At 34.8% G+C, this 20,600-nt stretch overlaps 1 protein-coding gene across 5 annotated transcripts in view; it reads right to left on the bottom strand.

Annotated features, from left to right (window-relative positions):
* The window catches only part of STRN (striatin), a 90,654-nt gene that overhangs the window by 58,541 nt on the left and 11,513 nt on the right, over positions 1–20,600 (bottom strand). For 4 of the 5 annotated variants that reach the window (XM_042982169.1, XM_042982170.1, XM_042982171.1 and 1 more), the window contains exon 2: positions 1,288–1,391. In XM_042982169.1, coding sequence (XP_042838103.1) covers positions 1,288–1,391 — 104 coding nt within the window. Of the gene's footprint in view, positions 1–1,287; positions 1,392–20,600 lie in introns of those variants that run through there. The other variant, XM_042982174.1, reaches the window with a different exon arrangement.

The following is a 20,600-nucleotide window of genomic DNA, read 5'->3' as shown; positions in this document are numbered from 1 at the left end:
ACACACACACACACACACACACACACACACACGCCGCGCGCATGCAATATCCTTGGTTACTTGAGTACCTGTATATTTTAATTCTACTGTATGATGACAGATGGTAAAGAGTACAGACTTCAGAATCAGACAGACCTGCAGGATCTGAACCACAGCGGTACTACAACTTTGCAACTCTACTTACTCAAGTTACTTAGTTTTTAAACCTCAGGGCCTGGTGCACAGTACTTAATAAAGTCGCCATTAATGTTATTATTCTTTCTCTTTGATGACACCTGTAATTTAAATTGCTTAAAATCTCAAATATTCCCAAATTGCACACTTTTAAAAGTAGTTCCTCACCCACACCATCTCTCCAATACAGCTTTCAATCAAACTCTCAAGGAATAAAAAAGAATCATCTCTTTTTTACCAAGAGGTCAACGTGTTTTCAATTTCTTGTGCCATTTAAAGATCTCACGTAAAGGTGAAAATGAGTTCTAATAAAGTTTAATCTATTTCTTGATATCCATAAATATTATCTGTTAAATGCTTTTTTATGACAGTTTTGCAAACAGCCCATTCATCAACTTAAAAAAAAGTGAGAAAAGCATGTGATCAAAACAAGCAAAATAGAGAATTTCAGTATCGCCTATCAAGTACTCAATTACCTAAAACAAAAAAACTGTCTCATGTTGCTGACAAAAAATTCCAAAGACCACCTGTTAAAACATATACACTTTTAATTCATACAAAAATTTCCTAAACTCTCATCTATGACCTATTGTCCTTTCCCTGTGAACCGAGGTTAGACACTAGCAACACAGAAAGAGAAGATTCACTTCTGGAGAGATATGAATAGCTCATAGCAAAGGAACAAAATACCAAAAAAGTCTAGAAAAAGTTCTCAATCCAGTCTGCTTTTTCCCCAAAGAAAATACACCAAACTGAATACCAGATGATGAGGAAAAGGCATTAGAGAAATTTCCTTTACAACTCAAAAACGAGTTCAATCCCATAAAGAAATGGATTATGACAGCTCAGGAAGCACATAAATTTCCTTAGAAAGGACAGGGCAGGGGGAAAATGTTGCTAAACTTTTAAAAAAATCATACAAATCGGTTTATTGTTCATGACCATTAAACAGTCACGATAACATTCAATATTACAACCATTTGTAAATGTGCATTACAGGTACTATTTTTGTAATTCAAAAGTATAAAGTATTAACATTTGGATTTGTTTTAGGAATAACAAAAATTAGTCCAGTCTTTAAAGAGAACACAGCCTTCCATCCCACTGAATTACCTTTCCTGTTTAAGAGCATACTCCAGCATTTTGATCCTCCTCACAAGATCTTTCTTCAAATTTTCTTGACCTTTTCTTTCCCCCTGAAGGAAGGCAATCTGGGCCTGAGTAGAGAAAAAAAGAAGAAGAAGACAAAACTCAGTTTGGACCAAACAAAAAAAGTTTTTAACTCAGCTGAAGAAAGAACCCTTGGAAGATAGGGCACTTAGATGCAAATATGCTTCCTTTACATATATGTCACAAAATATGTAAGCATATAGAAAGGCACTGATTGCAAGGGGGAAAAAACTTTTTTTTTAATACACATTTTACTTCAGACTAGGGATGTTAAAACAGGTAATGTATATCCTCTAAGAGTCTATAATCTAAAACAATCAATATAAATGCAGACATATGCAAAGAATACAGTATAGTTTGCTCAAATGTTGTGGCATTAAGGGGATTTCTCTTTTATAAAAAATGAAGATGGGGAAAGGGGGAAAATAAAATCATGAGTTCTTATAATATCATCGCAAAGTAACAGTTCTCAGAGCTTCACTACATATTTAAATCTTATGATGGATTTGAGATTGTCTTGAAAGACTTTATTCTGGACCTCCCCTACAAATGAAAAGTAGCTGCCTTTTCTCAATCCCTACCTTTCACCCCACCTCCTTTTAGGAGATTTAATATGCAGGAAAAAAGTGAAAGTTCAAAAAAGGAAAATCAGAGACAATGGCCCTCCAGAGGTTCCTAGCCACTCCAAGGAATAAAGACAAAAAAAAAAAAACAAAAACAAACCCTACGGTTTAATATGTAAACAAACTGTAAAACTCATGTCTTCAGAAACACAGCTTGGGCAAAGTGGCTCTCCAGAATATCTAAAAAGACATGTAGAATTGAAATAGTAACTTCCACTTAAGGAACTGAAACTGTGTTGCAAACACTAACTAGTTAAAGTAATACATAGGGCATTTAAGGGGCCTCGAAGATTGCTATATCAATTTCACTGTTCTCATGTTTTCCCCTCCCATTTCTATTACATTAACCCAGATGACAATGTTATTTATATTTCCACAATGCTTTAACAAGCAATAACTTGTATTTAATGATGACCTTACCACATCCCTAAGAAATTGTGGATTGTCCAACCAAGGTTTAGTGAGTGAGCCACTAAACTTACTTCTACTCCATTTGAATAACATTCCTTTCTGTTTTTTCAATGCCATAATGAACATAAAATCCAATTCACCAAGCATCTTATAACTTTAAAAATGAAGGTAGTGCTGTTTTTGCTCTCGTTTCAGTAAGCTCTTAAAAGTTACAGAACCTAAATGTCCATCAACTGATGAATGGATAAAGAAGATGTGGTTTATATATACCACAGAATACTACTTGGCAATGAGAAAGAATGAAATCCTGCCATTTGCAGTAACGTGGATGGAACTGGAGAGTATTATGCTAAGTGAAATAAGTCAGTCAGAGAAAGACACCATATGTTTTCACTCATATGTAGTACTTGAGAAACTTAACAGAAGACCATGTGGGAAGGGAAGTGGGGGGGGGGGGAGGCGAGGAGTGACAAACAGAGAGGGAGGGAGGCAAACCATAAGAGACTTAAATACAGAGAGCAAACTGAGGGTTGATGGGGGTGGGGAAGAGGAGAAAGTGGGTGATGGGCATTGAGGAGGGCACTTGTTAGGATGAGCACTGGGTGTTGCATGAAAGCCAATTTAACAATAAATTATATTTTTTAAAAAGTTACATTGCAATTAAAAGGATTATTTCCATCTTATTGAATTAAAAATCGTCCAAAAACAATTGTATACACAAGGAAAAGGCATCAAATATCTACACTACCTACACTTAATGATCATAAAACCTTTTGAAATTATGTACTCTACAAGGCAATCATTATTTTATGTAAGCATAATAATAATTTCATTTAAAGCTGACAAAAATGGAAGTCCTGACAAAAGGATATGATAGTCCAACTGGTTTGACCAAACAGTGCTTTGGCATAGAATTCTTTATACTCTTCAAAATGGCTTTAATAAAAATAATAATCTAATCAGCATACTTATGTAATCAAAGTAATAATAACATCAACGATCAATGTCTTCCACTATATATCCTTCGAGTTTTATATTTCTGTCTCCATCGTGGTCCCTGGATGCTTCTCAAACTTCAGTCCATAATACTGGAAAAGTCTTTACTGTGACTCATTTCTGAACCCACCAACCACTCCTTGCGTTCCCAGTACACTTGCTTCTCCATCTTCCTGTCAATTCACATATTGGATTAAATATTTAACAAAAATAAAAGACCCAGAACTGTTAAAGAGAAAGATTGCAGAGAAGATAGAGTTACCTGGAAAGAAAAACAAAAAAGATTAACAGGAATATCTGTGTTATTTCTTGGTGATCACAGAACACCTCTGTGGTATTTCTGCCGAAGATGCATAACCCGAAATGCATCATAAGGAAACAGGCAAACTCAACTTGAGGGACATTTTACATTAGGTTTCTTGTAATGTTCAAAAGTGTCAGGTCATAAAAGTCAAGGAAAGACTGTTTTAGATTGAAGGAGACTAAAAAGGCATGAAAACCAAGTATAATGTATGATTCTAAACTGGATTTGGGTACAAAAGGACATTATTAGGACAAGTGATGAAACATGACTGGGGTCTGAGGATTAGATGGTAGTAATATATCCAGTGTTAACTTCCTGATTTTGATGGTTATATGTTGTTACATAAGATAGTACTTATTTATAGGAAATAAACACTTTTAAAGTATTTGGTGGGAAACAACAGGCTATCAGATTAGCTGACAACTTGTCGTCAAATGGTTTCTGTGGGGGCGTCTGGGTGGCTCAGTCGGTTAAGTGTCCGACTTCAGCTCAGGTCATGATCTCACAGTTTGTGAGTTCGAGCCCCACATCGGGCTCTGTGCTGACAACTCAGAGCCTGTGGCCTGCTTTGGATTCTATGTCTCCCTCTCACTCTGCCCCTCTCTCCCGCTCACGCTCTTACTGTCTCTCAAAAATAAATAAATGTTAAAAAAATTTTTTTAATTCTGTGTATTACCCTTGCGACAGTTCTGTCAATACAAGATCTAAATTTTCTTCTTAATTTTGAAACACTGTACCAACTTCCTTAATATGATAAGATACAAGTTCAATTCAAAGTTAGCATCATGCATAATGGAAAAACCCAAGAGGTACTGACAATCAGGAACAAAACAAGGATGTCCATTTTTCATCACAAATATTTAACCATATTCTGGAGGTGGTGGCCAATGCCATTAGTCAAGAAAGAAATGTTTAAAAACAGAAAAGAGGAAATAAAATCATAATTATTTGCAAACGATACAAGTGGATACATGGAAAATCCAAGGAAACTGACTACAAACGTATTTAAGAAAATAGAGGAATTTTAGTAAATTGGCTACGTATTAAAATAAATTAAAACCCACAAGGGGCACCTGGGTGGCTCGGTCGGTAAAGCATCCAACTCTTGCAGGTCATGATCTCACTGGTTCATGAGTTCGAGCCCTGCATTGATTGAACTCTGCACTCAGAGTACAGAACCTGCTTGGGATTCTGTCTCTCCCTCTCTCTAGCCCTCCCCTGCTTGTGCATGCATGCACATGCTCTCTCTCTCTCTCTCAAAATAAATAAATAAACTTTAAAAAAGTTTAAAAAAATTAAAACGAATGAGCTTCTATAAAAAGTTAACATAATTATAGAAAGCAATCCTGTTTATAATAACAAAAAAAAGCTGATTAGAATAAATCTTTCAATAAAAAAATAAAAGCCATGCAAAGAATACAGCACACAATGATTCTAAAGTATAAGTGGAAAACTAAATAAGCAAAATAAACAAATTATTTAAAATTCCTGAAATATTTTAAAACATATTTCTATAGTCACTTAAATGGTGGTACTGATGCATGAACAGAGAGCTATGGTATGGGCAATCAAAAAAAAAAAAAAAAAAAAACAACCTAATATACAGAGGAATTTGGTATAAGCTAAAGGGGACACTGCAGATCACTGGGGGAAACATGGATTATTCAATAAATGTTGATGGGCAGCTATCTGGAAAATATTTCTCACATCAAAACAAATATTAAAAATTTTTCAAAGAACCCCGAAGTATTTGAAAAAAAGGTAGGGTTTGCTTTTGTTTTAATAATCTCAGGGTTAGGAATGCCTTTCTGAGGATAAGACAAAACCCAAAGCCATAAAAGACTAATAAATTTTATCTCAAAAAATATTTACACATATAGCAATTAAAAAGTTACTGAAAAACTATTATGAGAAATAAGATAATTCTTTTTTTGACAAATGTCAAAACAAAATAGAAAATGTAGTCATATCACAAATCACGAGAGTTTGCTTTTCTTAATATAGTAAGAGCACCTAGCAATAAGATAAAAATCAAGGACTCCAAGGACTCAACAGAAAAACATACAAAGGACATGTTGATAGAAAGGAAATACAAAAAGCTCAAACTTATTAAAAAGATGTTTAATGTCACATGTAAGAGAATACCAACTGAAATTATAATCAGATTTCCCCTTTTCTATCAGACTAACTTCAATAATGTAATAAAACAATATGTCAGGGGAAAAAGGCATTTGTCAGTTTCACTACAGTGGACAATTTGGTAACATCCATCCACTCTGCAAATGCACACACTCTTTACTCAGCAATTCTAATTCTAGATCATTACCCTTCAAATATATTTGCACATGTGTGAAATGATATATTGAAAAATTACACCCAAAAATGTATGCATAATCCAAATGTCCATCTACAGGGAACTGGTTACATTAATTATGAATAAAACTAATAGAAAATCAGGTCCTCAACTAATATCTTTAAAAAAAAAAAAAAGAGGAAGAAAAAGCTGATGTCTTAAATTTTTTTCCCTCTGGAAAACTCTACTCAGAAAGTTAGAAACAAAAGATCTGAAAACACATGTTCTGACAGACTAATTTTCTCTATAAAAATCACCTGAGTCTAAAACATAACAACTGGCATAAATTCTACCCTTTCAAAATAATAGGTAAATCCCAGGTAAAGGTTTTTCTAATATGGTAAGATACTATTGTTTGAATTGGATTATTTAACTGAAAAAGGCAGGAGGAAGATGGAGACTGAAGGGAAGAAAAGACTGAAAGAAAGAATGTAAGGGAAGGAAGAAAGGAAAAAACAAAGAAAATAGGAAAAAAAGTGGGCTACATCTATACAAAGGAAAGCTACCCATTTGTTACAAAGAAGACAGTTCTTATTATATTGATATAGAATGAATTCCAAGATAGATTAAATGAAAATAAAAGCAAAACACAGAACAACGTATGTAGTTTGCAACCATTTGGTTTAAAAAAAAAAAAAAGGTAAATATACTATTATGCTTCTCTGTATAAGTAATAACCCTGGAATGATTCACAAATATGTATCCATTCTGAATGTCCTCAAAGAAAACAACCAGGTGGCTGAGAGAAAGAAGAATAGAGTTAAAACTACCTTTAAATGTACATGTCCCTCCTTATGCCTTCTGAATGCTGTCCTATAGGCATGTTACTATACTATATAAGTCCCTTAACTGAAAAACTTAAAAACGATTACAGCCAAATTAAGTCACTAGATCTGGCTCCACAAGCCACCAGTTTGTAGACTTGGTCTTGGATGTTTCAATCCAAATACATTATTTTTATAAAAGAGAAAAAAAAAAAAAAGAAGCACCAAGAGATTGAGTTTATGCCCCTAAAGAGCACAGCATTCTCACAAATGAACTAAGATGACAGTCCAAGACCATAAATGAATCACCACCTGGAAAACTCAAGGCACACATGCAACATAGTGGGAGTATTACAACAAGGATATGACAGACAATACATTGTCCAAAGGGCCCCTTAAAAGTTCTCCCTGCACACCACTATAGCAGAATTCCTTCTAAACTAAGAGAGACAGATTTCTAGGGAGCAAATATATTCCGATACTGTCCAGTAATATGGAAGTGATGCATTCAGTAATTGAATTTTTCATTGCATAGGCTCACTTCCCTCTGAACTACGTAAGCTACAACTTGCCTACTTTCTAAAACTCTCACTTCTGCCTTCACTAATGTCACCTCAACATTCTTGGAGTGAACTCTTCTGAACTTTCCAGAGTTCCAGGAACAAAAGATTATGACATGCAATTGAAATCTTAAGAAAAAAAGTAGAAAAATGAAGTAAATTCAATATGATCAAGTAGATAAAGTATGAAAATAGCTTTCAAGTATTACAGATAGAATGTTTTTTAAATTGTAAATCATCATACATCCATTTATGTGTACAGGGAAACCTAACGGTAATGGCACATATTTTTGAAAAGAAAACTTTGGAATTACCTTCAAGGAAAATAAAAGTTAGAATGCATACAAGCCTTATTAAGATTTTACATTATTTACCTAAAATTAGGTCTTCATTTCCTAACCATTAGAAATAAAAAAACATAAAAACAGCAATAACTGGATATTTTACAACCTAAGTCTACATGGTAAACAAAAATTAATTTCTGTATTACTTTCCAATTCCAATTCGTCAAGAGGACATATATAAGGAATATAAACCTGCTATATCTAAGGCTTATCTGCACACACAGGAATATCTAAAAACAAATTATTTTAAATGTACCATTTAATTTATTGAAACCATTTAAACTATCTTGTACTCTAAATCTTAAAAGGTTTCAAATTCAAAACTGAAATCACTGTAAAGCATTTTCAAAAAAGAAAAATGCGCAAAATATTAGCTTGGGTTGGACACTTTTCAGTTGTTTCTTGCTCATCTGCAATGGGCAGAGCACTCACTTTTGCAAAAATCTGAAGTATGAGAAAACTTGACCAATTTAAGCTTCTCACTTTCCATTTGAGCATAAACTCACAAATAACAAGAGAAATCCTTGAAAAATAAAAGTGAATAATACACTTTACTTAAGCTAAGTAATAGCATACAATGAAGTTTCAATAATTTGCTTTATATCCTAACACCTTTATAAACTACACTTGTTCCCTCTGAAAAACTTTGGATTATATTGCTCTCTTAAATTCTGGCTGCAAGCTGGTTTTCTTTGGCACACAACTGTTGCCTCTAGCAGCCCTCTCTCCTAAAGACAGTGTGACCACTCAGAGACATCATCAGACTGTACTGTAAAGGAATCAAAGAGAGGACTTGCTATAACACACATTGCTCGGGCCAGGCTCCACCCTCGGTCTGGAATGGGCCTGAGAATTTGCATTTCTAGCAAGTACCTAGGTGATGCTAATGCTGCTATTCTGGGACAACACTTGGAGAACCACTGACCTACACCATCTGTGACATAGTTAGAAAGCCAAAAATAAAGCAAATAGGCCGTTAAAGAGCAAGAAACAGAGCTGTCCCAGAACCCCAGCTCTCTATGCCACAGAAGTACAAAGTGTTATATAGGCCCTCAAGCTGACAGACAAAGACACATTAGCTGTTTTCTCTGCCAAATTTCTTGTTTATGACTGTATTTTTAGTAGTCTCGTGATAAAAAAAATAAAATTGATCATTTTTCATTCAGTTAAGATCACATCTTTAGAGAATACCTATTACCCACCACAGTCCAAATTATTGTAAAGATAAAAGGAAAAACAAATAAAACCAGGTTCCTACTCACAGTGCGCTTCCAATCTAGTGATGGTGCAAGACCAGAACACGTATGTATAGAAAAAAGCTAAGGGGCACCTGGGTGGCTCAGTCAGTTGGGCATCCGACTTTGGTTCAGGTCATGATCTCACAGTTTGTGAGTTTAAGACCTGCATCAGGCTCTGTGCTGACAGCTCAGAGCCTGGAGCCTGCTTCGGATGCTGTGTCTCCCTCCCTCTCTGCCCCTCCCCTGCTTGTGCCCTCTCTATCTCAAAAGTAAATAAACATTTAAAAAAAATTTTTAAAGAAAAAAGCTAAGACCAGAAAATGAGGTCTCCTAGTAACTGAGGATTTGAGTAGTAAATTTAGTAAAATATTCACATTTATTCATTTAACAATATTAACTGAGCACCTACCTTGCACCAGGCACAGTTATTGACACTAGGGCTATGATAGTAACAAAACAAAACAAAACAAGTCTAGTAGAAGAACCATTGTATGCCGAATACAACACAGATGGACCAGTAGCATATGTTGTATGTAACTACAACCAGAAACACAATTATAGGCAAAAGCATTGAATATAAAAAATAAACACAAAATACAGTGGGATGCCTATTCAATTCTGGGGTCAAGTACAAAACTGATGTTCATCTCAGAAACTGTATTTTAATCTAGTATTAACTTTACAGCTAGCTTTATCTTTTAACAAATGGATGAGTTTCCTGAAATTTTCCTCATAAAAGCTCCATGCTATTATTTTTATTTATCTAGTATTCCTTTCCAGAAAAGATGAGGAATTTTTTTTAAGTGACAGATTATGTCTGAAGTTCTACAAGAGACAGGGGTGTATTCTTTCACAGCAATCCCACCATCCCTAAATACATGATTACAAATATAAACTGCCCTACACAAGAAACTCTCCACTGGTCAAATTCACATTTAAAACACTAAATTAATTACATACACATTATCAGGTGACGGCAAAATATAAATAATCGTACATCAGGTTTTTTGACTCCTTATAAAGGTTCCTCTATCCCTCAACCAATCAATTCTCACAGCATGTCCTCCTATATCTCAAATCTTTACAAATGTTTCTAACGTTTGCGCAAATAAATGGAAACTTCATATACATATGTGTGTATATATACCTATGTGTGTATATTACATGTGTAGACACACATACATGTATATGTAATATACAAGTGTATTAGATCAACATATTGTGCACTATAACTTGCACAATGTTATGTGTCAATTATATCTCAATAAAGCTGGAAAAAGGAAAAAGAAAAATATGTACATATTCATATACATACACAGAGTGAAGTGAGAGAATAAGATATCAGTCAAGGGATAGATCTGTGAATATGCAGTATAATAAACTTGACATTCAAAGATGTAATATTCACAGTTATCACTGTTTGAGAACCACCCAGAAAACATTCCATTAAGACGATGTGAGGCTAGAGGCCAGATCCAGAGTAAATGCTAGCCTAAACAAGCATTCACATCTCAAAGGTCGAAAGCAGTAACTCTAAAATAATTTTTTAAAAACTAAGCTTCTTTATCAAAAATGTCTCCTCCCAACCCCAAAGAAAGCCAAACGGCTAGCAGTGGTGTTGGAAGTGAAGAAAAACATAAGTACTAAGAAAGTGACAGCTCTTAGTCAGAAAATGTCAAATTTGGTAACAGCTTGTAAGTATGAATGTGAACAAGTCCACCAACTGTTCTATACAAAAAAAAAAAAAAAAAAATCATTAAACTGACTCAGCAAGTGTTCCAACCTGAGCAAAATCGATTCATCAAAAGAAATAAAACTTTCATTAACACTGAGAAGACTATTAACTTAACAGGAATTCATATATACATATGAAACGTGACTCTCAAAGGAAATAAAATTCAGAGGAAGCAAGGATCCCACACAAAGAGGTCTGAATTTTAAAACCTGAGGATTCACAAAAAGTCTCAGAAAGTATTCCTTGCATATGAAAAGTTTTCTACAATGTATCATTTTCTTTATGGTCAGAAAACTTCAAAGCAGTTCTGAACATGTTTTACCCCAATCTAATTCCCTTTCGATTGATATATAATCTCTAAAGAAACAGTCTTCAAGAGGCAACACTTTTCATATTTAAAACATTCATTCATTATGTCTACACTGTGGACCTATAAATCTACAATGCTATGTAACTAAAGCCCAAAATCTTCCCAATGGAATTTAAGGCTATCTACAATCTGTTCCCACCTCACCTGGAAGCTTTGTCTTCCACATTCCCTTCTCCTGAACACATCCTCTGTTCCAATCAAAGGGGACAGTATTTTAGTCTTCAAATATGGCCTGAACTCTCCCAGTCCCACACTTTGGCTAATGTTCCTCTCTTCATCCCCACTACCTCCCCAAACGCTCTTCTGAAATTTCAAATTCTACCAATGCCAAGTCTTGGCCTATTTAGCTCAAAGTAATCTCTCCCTTCTCTGAAGCCCAAGAGTACTTATTATTTTCTATTAAAGAAAAACTCCTCTGTATGTAAATACTGTTTTACTACTTTATGGCACTTAAATTAATGTTCAGTCAGGAGGCAAGAAAATAAGGGTTTTTGAGAACCAGGCATTCTGCTAAACACAGTATGTAACTAATCTAATTTTCTGTGTTATTACTGTTTTTATACCATCATTTTCATGGAGTTTATTACAGACCTTCAAGTTACCATACTTACTTAACCATTGCAACAGATCTTCTGGACTGGCTACTCAAAATACACATTTCCAACCCCTTTCTACCTTGTAACTTCCCACTACAGAGTCTAGAAAGCAAAAGTCATGCTTTCTTAGATTCTGTTGTGGCCAAACATGGCTATGTAACCAATGAGATATATATGGATACCTGCTGGGCATGGGAATGGCACTTATGGGGAAGTTTATCATTCACTGATAAAGGAGACACAACAAAAAACACCCAAGCAAACCTTTTTGCTACTTTTCACTTGATGTCTGTAACTACTGCAATTTTATAACCATAATGCAACAAAGAAGACAATAAGCCAACACACTGGGGGTGAAGGATGGCAGAAGAGAATAACTGAAAAAAGCCTAGTTTCTTTACGTCATCACTGAATAACTTCACCTGCTTATGTCAGAGAAAAAGACTACCCACCACCAGACTTGTGAGAAAAATACGACCTTTGTTAGGTCACTGTTAACAGGGTTTACTTCCTAATACTCATTTCACTATAGTTGGACATTCAGACTGTAACTTTTCACTATTACAAAATAAATTGCTAATGATGTTCTTCATGCATATAGACTTTTTTTAAGCTTTTAATTTTAATTCCAGTGTAGTTAACATAGTGTTCTATTAGTTTCAGGTGTACAATATAGTGATTTAACAGTTCTACATAATACTCAGTGCTCACTATGATAAGTGTACTCTTTAATCCCTATCATCTATTCACCCATCCCCACATACCTCCCTCTGGTAACCATCAGTTTGTTCTCTTATAAAGAGCCTGTTTCTTGGTTTGCCTCTTTTTCTTTGCTTTGCTCATTTTGTTTTGTTTCTTAAATTCCACATATAAGTGAAATCATATGGTATTTGTCTTTCTCCGACTTTTTTCACTTAACTTTATACTCTTTTTTCACTTAACTCCATCTATGTTGTTGCAGATTTCATTCTTTTTTATGGTTGAAAATATTCCACTGTGTTTACATATAAACACATCTTCTTTATCCATTCATCTACTGATGCACACTTGGGCTGCTTCCATAATTTGGCTATTGTAGACAATGCTACAATAAACATAGGAGTGCATGTATCCCTTTGAATTAGTTTTTGTATTTTGGGGGGTATATGCCTAGCAGTGCGATTAGTGGATCATAAGATAGTTCTATTTTTAACTTTTTGAGAAATCTCCACGCTGTTTTCCACGGTGGCCATACGGGTCTGCATTCCCACCAACAGTCCAAGAGGGTTCCTTTTTCTCCACATCCTTGCCAACATCTGTTGTTTCCTGTATTTTTGATTTTAGTCATTCTGACAGGTGTGAGGTGATATCTCATTGTGGTTTTGATTTGCACTTCCCTGATGATGAGTGATGTTAAGCATCTTTTCATGTGTCCATTGGCCATCTGTACATCTTCTTTGGAGAAACATCTGTTCATGTCTTGTGCCTATTTTTAATTAGATTATTTGTTTTTTGAATGTTTAATTGCATAAGTTCTTTATATATTCTGGACATTAACCCTTTATTAGATATGCCATTTGCAAATATCCTCTCCAATTCAGTAGGCTGCCTTTCATGCTTATAGACTTTTAAGGGAATTATTTATTTCTCTGGGATAGACCACAACCAACTGAATTACTAGGTCAAAGTATGTTTCCTAATAGATACTGACCAGATAGATACTGTTGATAATACCAACAACAATGTATGAAAGTAAAGTTTAACACATCTCCCCCGAGCATTGGGTGCTGTCATTGATTTTTAAAAATTCATAGATAGAAAGAAGTATCTCATTGCTTTAATGAGTACTTCTTTGATGACAATTATTAATATTGACTATTTTGCCATATGTTGACTATTGTCCTATAACAGAACCATCCAAGTACTCATTAAGAGAGTAGTTCAATAAGCTATATTTTGATAGCTTTAAAAAAAATTCTTCTTCCTCATTAAAAATACCAAAAACTGGGGGAAAATATTCAAACTTTATATGAACATATAAAGGCAAAACCAGCAAATCCATTCCTTTACCCCCATTCCACTACCTAGAGATCATCAATGTGAACAGTTTGCTGAATTCTCTTCTGAACTTTCCAGAGATAGAAAGATAAGCAAAAATGACATCTGTTTTGGTTACATAATTACTAAAAGTAAGTACAGGAACTACAACTATATATATGTGCGTATATATACACACACACATATATATACACACACACATATATATTTACACACATATATACGTACATATATGTATATACATATATATACATATACGTACATATATGTACATATATGTATATACATATATTAATTTTATGTATTCATATATACATATGAATACATAAAATTAACGAAAGCTATTTTTTATTGAGTTCTTCCTCTGTTATATTTTTCTGAGTGTTTTATTAGCTCATTTCATTGTTACACAAACAAAAAAAAGACACCAAATAGTTATGTACAAACCAATCATTAAAAAGATTTCTTCTTTTAATGTTTATTTATTTTTGAAAGAGAAAGAGATACAGTGTGAGCAGGGGAACGGCAGAGAGAGAGGGAGACACAGAAGCCGAAGCAGACTCCAGGCTCTGAGCTATCAGCACAGAGCCTGATGTGGGGCTCAAACTTACAGACCATGAGATCATAACTTGAGCTGAAATTGGACACTTAACCAACTGAGCCACCCAGGTGCCCCCAAACCAATCATGTTTAAAACATAAATGTGTACACTAACAGAGATCTGAAGAAAACACAGATGCTAGAGAGTTAAATTTAAAGACCTTGTAGTGAAGTAGGGTAAGACTGAAATGTAAATTTATATGTTGCTGATTTTATTATTAAGGTGGTCACGCCCTACAGGCAGTAGGCAAGGCAGGACTGCAGCTTTCAGACTAGAAATATATTTTGGTAATCTTGATCTTCATATACATAAACCTATGACATGTCCCAAATCAGCTAAAGTAGCTACAAGTATGTGTGTGTCTACAGATATATGTATGTAGATACCTCTATGAGTGTGTTTATATATATTTTCTTTAATTTGTAAGAGAATAAGATCCAGAAAACATGTCTTTTTAGAATTAAATCCATTACATAAAACAATGCCTATTATTTTAAGTAATATTCCTAATATAAATACAAATCCCAATGACTTTATCTTAACCTACTCTACAAGTATTAGATTTACTTAACTTTAATAAATAGAACTACCATTCTGTTTCCTGCTAAAACTGTAACACTAACCTGAAAAATTACCAAAATTATAGAAAAAGAAGAAAAACTAATCCTACTTTTAATATAGACAGAAGATGATCTCAAGAAATAGATATTCCATGCTCTCATAAAGGATATGAATAAGCAATTTAGAGAAGAGGAAACCCAAAAGGCTAACAAGCTCAGAAAAAGATGCCTGATCTTGGTGATAACCAGAAAAATGCAAGCTAATATAAATAGGAGATATAACTTTATATTTATGAGATTAGCAAAAAGTAGAATTGTAGATAATGCCAAGCTATATGTGATCATGCTCTGGTAGGTAATGTAGAAAGGGCAGTCATTCTCAAAAGCAATCGGCAACTTAGCCAAATTAGGTTTATGCATGCCCAACAAACCATTATTACTATGTTAAAGAAATTCTCAAACAGTTCAAAGTAACACAGTTAATGTATACAAAATATCACAAATGGCTATTTCTAAAAAGAGGGAAAAATGACATAATTTGATTTTTGTAAATAAAAAGCACATGTACAGAAAAAATATTTTACAAAGATAAAGAAAAATGAAAGGAGAATATGAGAATGGAGATAAAAATAGATTAAACAAGAAAGGCAATAAATGATCATTGCCAAGTAAATGCAAGTTCAATGAAAAGCCCAAGTGTGTGTTTATGTGTGCATACATATAAAATTCTGTAGGGACACAAACTAAATTGTTAGTAGAATTTACCTCTAAAGAGTACGTTTGTGACAAGGACTAGAACAAGGGAGATACCAGAGATATGGCTGAGTATCTTGTATTTCATATGTACACCTATTCTTATTTTAAAGAAATCATTTCTTGGGGCGCCTGGGTGGCTCAGTCGGTTAAGCGTCCGACTTCGGCTCAGGTCATGATCTCGCGGTCCGTGAGTTCGAGCTCCGCATCAGGCTCTGTGCTGACAGCTCAGAGCCTGGAGCCTGTTTCAGATTCTGTGTCTCCCTCTCTCTGACCTTCCCCCGTTCATGCTCTGTCTCTCTCTGTCTCAAAAATAAATAAACGTTAAAAAAAAAAATTAAAAAAAAAAAGAAAGAAAGAAATCATTTCTTCTGACAAAGAGTCTCTCCTCGACCAAACTTCAGTCAGGCTCCTGTGAGCCCTCTGCTCCACGAGGCCAGATCTTTAGACTTCCACGTCCACCTTCACATCCCCCAATTTTTGCAACAATCTCACTGTAAGTCATTTTGGCAAGAATCCCTCACCTTCAATATCTCCTCACCCTCAATATATCTGATCAAATTCCTCAACCCCCCCAGTACCCCAGGTGACATTTGGTCACTCTGGCCTGGATTCAGCAAGAATCCTGTCAGATTCTGTCAGTTTAGCCAGAATCCCCCTACCTCTGATGTTTACTCTTCATAATTTACATCCACTGAGACCACCACCACCATCCTGGCCCTGGCTATAAATTCCCAATTTTCCTTGTTGTATTCAGAATTGGGCCCATTGAGATCTCTTTCCCCCTATTGCAATAGTCTCTGATTAAAATCTGCTTTTACCACCTTAACCACTGTCCAGCTCTTGATTTTTTTTAGTATTGCCACATGTAAAATTTAGACAGTTTCTAAAAATAAAGTCTAAGTTTAACCCTGAATTCTAAATAAAGTTTAAAACTCTCTTTTTGGGGGGCACCTGGGTGGCTCAGTTGGTTAAAAGTGTCGAAGTCTTGATTTGGGCTCAGGTCATGATCTTACAGTTTGTGGGTTTGAGCTCAACGTCGGACTTTACATTGATGGTGTGGAGCCTGCTTGGGATTCTCTCTCTGCCTCTCCCCTCCCACTCTCTCTCTTTCTCAAAATAAATAAACTTAAAAAAAAAAAAAACTTTCTTGGGGTGCCTGGGTGGCTCAGTCAGTTAAACATCCGACTTTTGCTCAAATCATGATCTCACAGTCAAGAATTCGAGACCCATGTCGGGCTCTGTGCTGTCAGCTCAGAGCCTGGAGCCTCCTTTGGATTCTATGTCTCCCTCGCTCTCTGCCCCTGCCCCACCCTCTCTCTCTCTCTCAAAAATAAATAAACATTAAAAAAATTAATAAAAATTAAAAACTTAAAACTTTTTTTATAGAAAAATTGGTGGTTTTCAGTCAGTGATTCATGCTCTAAATCTCTAATTCACAATATATCAAACTTACAAAAACATTTTTAAAAATCAGCATAGACTCCTTAACTAGGGAAGTCAAGTTTATTAAAAACAAGCTTTTATTAACAACTACCTGATTTTCATAAAACACTCATTTCCTGATTTAAAAAATGTATATATAAAATAAGGTCAAAATATCAGTAACCGTTTTTATTCAAACAAGAAACCAAGAGAACACAAAGTAGGGAAAATAGTAAAGACTTACTAGACACACATAAAAAATACCTGAGATAAACTTAAGCTTTGATGTACACTGAATCCTAAAGATCAACAAATTCCTGCTTTTGTTTTGGGGGAAAAAAAAAGCCAGGGAACATAATTTTCCTTGGTAACTCAGGACCAGAACTACGCACATCAATTATTAAAATATACTATACAAAACTTCAATGTTCTTTGATATGGGAATTGGGAAATTCCTACTCCTGGTTCTCTCACTAATCTGTATGATCTTATTAAACTTTTCTGAGCCTCAGTTTCCTTAACTGTACAAGGAAACAGTTTAACACTCTGTGATTATATGGAACTGAAGGTGATACGTGGAAAACAAAATGATATGTGAGTTAAGTCCTGATTCCAAGACAATGAGTATTTTTTTCTATTTCTGTTTGCATTCTGTTTATTTTTATGGGGGACTAATAATATACAGTTGAATTAATATCTTCAAAGGCAGTATTACTTTGGCTAATTTTTAAAAAAACTTATAATTGAATTCAAAGACAACAGCCACCTTCCAAAAGATATCCTCACTCTCCAGAAAAATTATCGATTTCTCCATAGTTATCAGTGGTTTTGGTTGGCAGCAAGGCAGGGTTTTTTTCTGTTTTATTAGTTGGGCTCCGTTTTGCAAAACTGAACTCAACTGTAATATTATCACTATTAACACATAATATTAATACATACTGCACTAGGTATTAGAAGTAAATTAAAATATATATATATATGGTACAAAGGAAGCTGCTAAAGCTCCAAGAGGGCAGAGACTGTGCAAGTGATTGCTATATTCCCAATGCCTACAACAATCACTTGCATGTGGAAGATGCCCAATAAACATTTGTTAAATTAATCAAACAGATTCATAAAAAGTAAACAGTAAAAGATAGCACATCCTAAGTGCCAAATGACAAAGCAAGTATTAAAAAAAAAGGAACAATCAAAACCAAAACCAAAAACTTTTCATGTTGGAAATGAGATTAAGCTCAATCTGAATAAAGAAATATATAAATCTGAAAGAATAATACAAACTATGAGGTGGTGGAAGGACATTCCAGAATGATGAAACTTTTTGAGCAATGATTAAAAAAAAAAAAAAAAAAAAGTAGACGTGGCTTATGTGCAAAGCAAGATTAAACTATGTTGGTTTAGGAACAGTACCCTAATAGGTAGGAAATATAAACAGTCTAATCATGGAAGAGACTTGAAACCTACTATAGACAAAAAGAAAAAAGAGTACCTTTTTTTTAATGTTTATTTATTTTGAGAAAGAGGGAGACACCAACTCCGAAGAAGGCTCTAGGCTCCGAGTTGTCAGCACAGAGCCCGATGCAGGGCTCAAACCCACAAACCACGAGATCATAACCTGAGCCAAAGTCGGATGCTTAACCAACTGAGCCAGCCACCTAGGCGCCCCTAGAGATATAATTTTATAAGACATCTATCTATATAAAAGCAATCAATTGGAGTGGGAAGATTCAAATCAAAGAGAAACAGCTGGGGGGGTGGGGTGGGGGACAAAAACAAACAAACAAAAAAACAAACAGTATAATCTGGCAAACAAGTATCTGAACAGTGGCCTGAAAGCAAGATCATAAGAGACTGAGGAATAAATAACCCAAGAGAGAGAAAGAGAACAAAGAAACTGAGAGGGAGGAAAATGAGACTAGTAGAAAACCAAAGGTCCTAAATGTGGTCTGTACAGAGAAATTAACAGCGAAATGAAAGAGAACAAGATAGGATGTTGAGAACATCCTATCGAAATGAAAGAGAACAAGATAGTCTACTAATGGGTAAGACTGCTGACAAAGGGGTTTCTTTTATTATCCCTATCAGCTTGGTTGGTTTTTAAATGGGAAAAACTAAAATGGCCTTGCCACAGTGGATACTACCACTGGCATAATGGATTCAGGTCTATCTAAAGTTAAGAATCATCACTTGATGATAAGCTCTACAGGAGCTGGAACTATATCTGCTTGTTTTCCACTGTTAAACTACAACGTATTTTTCTATGAAGCTTTGGCAACTTTGGTATTTCCATACTTCAGCTTTTTTGTGTTCATTCTCACTTGGCTAGCTATAAGGATCTGGAAAACCAAACGTTCATCTTTGATGAAAAGAAGCAGGCTTAGGGGTTAAAAAAAAAAAAAAAAGTCCGAATTTTAATTCTAAATTATGGATAACTGGGGCTTTTCTATTTTATTAAAGTAGCAGAGTTCAAAAAAGTTTAAAATCACAGTATATTAATAATACAACTATAAATACAATTGGAAAAGTAGAATACAAAGTAATGAAAACTACATATTTTATTTAAAGCAAGATTCATCTTCACAGGAAAAAATAATTCGTTATCTATTTAGAAGGAATAAGGAACGTGTATAAAATTTGAACGCATGGATTTTAGAAAAGAAAAAAATGTTACGTGACCCTGCTGATTGTAAAGACTTTTCAGGACACCATGCCAAAGACACTTCCTGGCAGTCAGTGTTTAACACACAAAGGGAAAAGAAAACAAACCTACACTCACAACTACCAAAACCCAAGCACCATTTGCTGCAGCTAACATCAACCTGCAATTATGAAGCCAGTGGCATCCCTAAAAATGAGCTCGGTCAGAATGACTTGGCAGGGCCCAGGCAATGCTCTACACAACAGAATACAGACACTACTTGCTCTAAAAGGCCCTTTCCAAGGGAAGTCATAAGACAGAACTAGCTAGCAGAAAGAGGGACAGACCCTCTGCTCCCATATACACCAACATATATTATACACTCACAAAATTGCCAAATGCTGTAAATATCAAAGATGTCTGAGTCACAGGACCTGCCCTTATGACAATTTAGCTGAGAGACATAATATACATATTTAGACACATATATTTAATACATATTCAGTAACAGTGTAGCCTAATATATGATTCGTTCATTCAAGAACCATTTAGTAAGCAGCTACTATGTGCCGGTAACTGCTAGACCTTAAAACACCCTTAAGTAAGTGACTCAAAACCTAGTGAGGAAACAAACACACAAAGCAGAAGACAGATGGTATAACTGAGACACAGAAGTTCTCAACACTAATCCTCTCTTAACCAAACCTCTGGATTAACCAGTATTCTTCAGTCCCTTGGTAAAACACTGCCCAACGCCCAGGGCACATTAAGTATTCACAGCTAGAGTATGCTATTCTTTATAATCACCCCATACACTGCGTTTTCAGTCAAGTTGTATAAGCTCACCAAGAGTCAATCTGGTTTCCTCCCAAACCTGTTTATGCCAATTGCACTTTGTTGCTTTGATTACATAATTCAATTAAACATTACATAAACCAATAAAACATA

The sequence above is a fragment of the Panthera tigris genome, chromosome A3 (genome assembly GCF_018350195.1).
Source record: "Panthera tigris isolate Pti1 chromosome A3, P.tigris_Pti1_mat1.1, whole genome shotgun sequence".
Classification (NCBI taxonomy): Eukaryota; Metazoa; Chordata; class Mammalia; order Carnivora; family Felidae; genus Panthera; species Panthera tigris.
Note: the sequence above shows the minus strand (reverse complement) of the source record. Positions and strands in the feature narration are given on the sequence as shown.